At 49.4% G+C, this 3,150-nt stretch overlaps 1 protein-coding gene across 1 annotated transcript; it reads left to right on the top strand.

The window, feature by feature from the left end:
* Nucleotides 1-309: 309 nt before the first annotated feature.
* LOC115479916 (apelin receptor B-like) lies at nt 310-1,686 on the top strand. The gene is given in 5 exon segments (XM_030218242.1): nt 310-347; nt 469-1,022; nt 1,025-1,238; nt 1,240-1,538; nt 1,541-1,686. Coding segments are annotated over 5 exon segments (1,140 nt in total). The 3' UTR covers nt 1,576-1,686.
* Nucleotides 1,687-3,150: the final 1,464 nt, after the last annotated feature.

Raw genomic sequence — 3,150 nt, 5'->3', positions numbered from 1 at the left:
AATGGACTAAGGCCAGGAATTCGAAGCTGCTGGAAGGAATTTTCTGATTCTCTGTTTATATTCACATCGATCGAGAGACTGTCATCTCACGGGGTGGGTGGGGCTGAAGATCCCTCCCTGCTCATAGGTGTAAAGTAAGTCTGTGGCTTTGAATACAGAAGGAAAACGGACGAATGACCCAGCCCTCCCCTTTTCCATTTGTTTCAGCTTCTTTCCCTGAGTATTTTCTGCTCGAGTAGTGAGTTAAAACCGGTGAGAGGCTGACCTGGGCAAAACCAGGAGGACTGGGAAGGCTGAAAGACGGGAGGGATGGCAGTGCAGGGTCTAAGGAGAGAGGAGGGACTGAGGTAACACTGATGGATGTCAGTGGTGTCTTTGGCTCTCATTTGTTGTTTAAGGGGTGGGAGAGGCGATACTTTAAAGGGACCCAGAGAAAGCAGCTCAGCTAGTTTTCTTCTGACTTGCTAGACTGGAAGGCAATGGGAGAAATGGAGTACTTTCCAGGACCGGACCCCAGGATTATTATTATCTAGACGGGCTGAATGACACGGGTCTCCTTGAGCACTGCGATGACTCGGACTGGCCCATCTCCTTTTCCCTCCTGCCCATCCTTTACATGATGGTTTTCGTGCTAGGACTCTCTGGCAACGGAGTGGTCATCTTCACGGTCTGGAGAGCAAAGCCCAGGAGGAGACCGGCTGACACCTACATTGGGAACCTGGCCCTGGCAGACCTGGCTTTCGTGGTCACCTTGCCGCTGTGGGCAGCCTACACAGCGCTCCGGTTCCACTGGCCCTTTGGATCAGCCCTGTGCAAGCTCAGTAGTTACCTGGTTCTGCTCAACATGTTTGCCAGCGTCTTCTGCCTCAGCTGCCTCAGCCTTGACCGCTACTTGGCCATCGTCCATTCGCTCTCCAGCAGCCGGCTGCGTTCCCGGGCCACCATGTTGGCTTCCTTGGCCATCATCTGGCTTTTGGCTGGCCTGCTGGCATTGCCTGCCCTACTGCTCCGGGACACCCAAGACCGGGCAACCTGACCGTCTGTGACATGGATTTCAGTAGCATCTCCAGCCCCCAGAACGAGCACTTCTGGATGGGTGGTCTCAGCATCCTCACCACCGTCCTGGGCTTCCTTTTACCCCTGCTGCTTATGACTGTCTTCTACTGCTTCATAGGGTGCAAAGTCACCGTGCACTTCCAAAACGTGAAGAAGGAAGACCAGAAGAAGAAGCGGCTCCTCAATCATCGTCACCCTGGTGGTGGTGTTTGCGGTCTGTTGGCTGCCCTTCCACTTGCTGAAGACCATCTATTTCTTGAGCGAGCTGGAGGTGGTGGACATCTCTTGCACTTTCCAGAGTCTCATCCTGCGACTTCACCCTTATGCCACCTGCCTGGCCTACATCAACAGCTGCCTGAACCCCTTCCTCTATGCTTTCTTCGACTTAAGGTTCAGGTCTCAGTGCTTCTTCCTGTTGGGGCTCAAGAAGGTTCTCCACAGCCAGATCAGCAACATCTCATCCACCATGAGCGTCCAGACTCAGAATCCGAAATCCCCTCAGTGGCAACTAAAGTGTAGGAGTGACTGTCAAGAAAAGAGGCAACTAAGCAGTTGAATTCTTGAGTTGAGAGCAGGACATTTGTGGGTCATGAACTCAAACTCTGTTCCAGGCTGGAGAAGCCCCAGGATCAGAAAGTCTGAAATATAAGTGACTGCAGCTGTGCAAAAAACAAAATCTGGGAGTAAAAGTCGCCAGATAAGGACTATTTTAATACACGTCTATCTGTACGTACACTGACTAAGACCCAGGGCCCCTCTTTCTGGGGTTAAGGCTTTCAAATAGGGTGAGGTAAGGTTTCACCAAATGTAATTGAACTGCCTCCTGGGTTGCTAAAATCTCTCTCTCTTGCGTTTCAGACTGTAAAATCCCTGTTTAGCTCTCGGCAAAGGGCAGGAAAGCTGTGCCCCCTTGCCTTGCCCCCTGCATATCTTGTATACTTGGCTTCTTCAAGCACTTGTAACAAAAAAATGACACTTGTTAACCTTGTTAAGGAAGGAGTGTCTTGTGTAGAAGGTGCTAACCGAATTAACGCTTCCTGCAAAAGTAAAGATGCTTCGCTACGAATTAACACCGATTAAATCTGAATGTATTTGTGTAAATAGGACGAATGCGTTTTGGATAATAAAGTCTCTGGCATTTCTTGAGAGCTTAGCTTGCGGGGGGCGGGGGGGGGAGGGTGCAGTTTGTGCTGGGTTGACTTTTTTTATTTGCGTTTTTTTTTCAATCCTTTTCTCTGTAATGCGCATAAAACCGGGTTTGAGCTGCGTCCAATCCGGATCGAAAGTGGATCCAGTGGATGCTGTTCAGTTGAACAGCGCCTTATCCACCGCTGGGTTTCAAAGAAAGGGGGTAAAGAGTTTTGCAAACCTGTTTGTCGTCCCAGACCCGGGGACCAGACCACATGTAAGGCTCCTTCACACTTTTACAACCTGTGAAAGGCGCTAAGGGGACTCAGGAATGTGCTTTTCCTCCCTAGACTTGGTCTCCTTTGGGATTCGCTTAATTGCACTCCACTTTTAAACAGACTGGCAGAAATTCCGGGGTGGTGGGCCTGATAACAGATGGTGCTGGGTTTTTTTTCCCCAGACATATATCCCTGGGGTCTGCCCCTCTGCCTGGGGTGGGAGAGTTTTGCTCTGTGTGCAATTCCAGCTGCTGCCGGAATGTGCTGGGCTCACAGGATGTAACAAGACCTTGTAATTAGCACAGCAATCTGCAATGCAATTAAAAGTTTTATTTTACCAGAAAGTGTCTCCGTTTGTTTGCATGTTTTGACCATCACTCTCAAAGTCTGTCGGCTGACGGTCAGGTAAAACCAAATCCCACTGGACCAAAGATCCTCATTTGCCTTCATTATCTAGTTACTCCCTCTAGGACAACGTTTGCAGGACCCGCAGACACCTAAAAGGGGAGTAACAGGGGTCTGATTACCTTCGTTTTTTTCACCACAAATATAATGGAAGGTATACACAAAAGTAGCACATATGAGTTTATCTTGTTGGGCAGACTGGATGGACCGTGCAGGTCTTTTTCTGCCGTCATCTACTATGTTACTATACGTTACTATGGAAGAAATGCCTCAGTCTCAGATT

Source organism: Microcaecilia unicolor, chromosome 11, assembly GCF_901765095.1.
Source record: "Microcaecilia unicolor chromosome 11, aMicUni1.1, whole genome shotgun sequence".
In the NCBI taxonomy this organism is placed as follows: Eukaryota; Metazoa; Chordata; class Amphibia; order Gymnophiona; family Siphonopidae; genus Microcaecilia; species Microcaecilia unicolor.
Note: the sequence above shows the minus strand (reverse complement) of the source record. Positions and strands in the feature narration are given on the sequence as shown.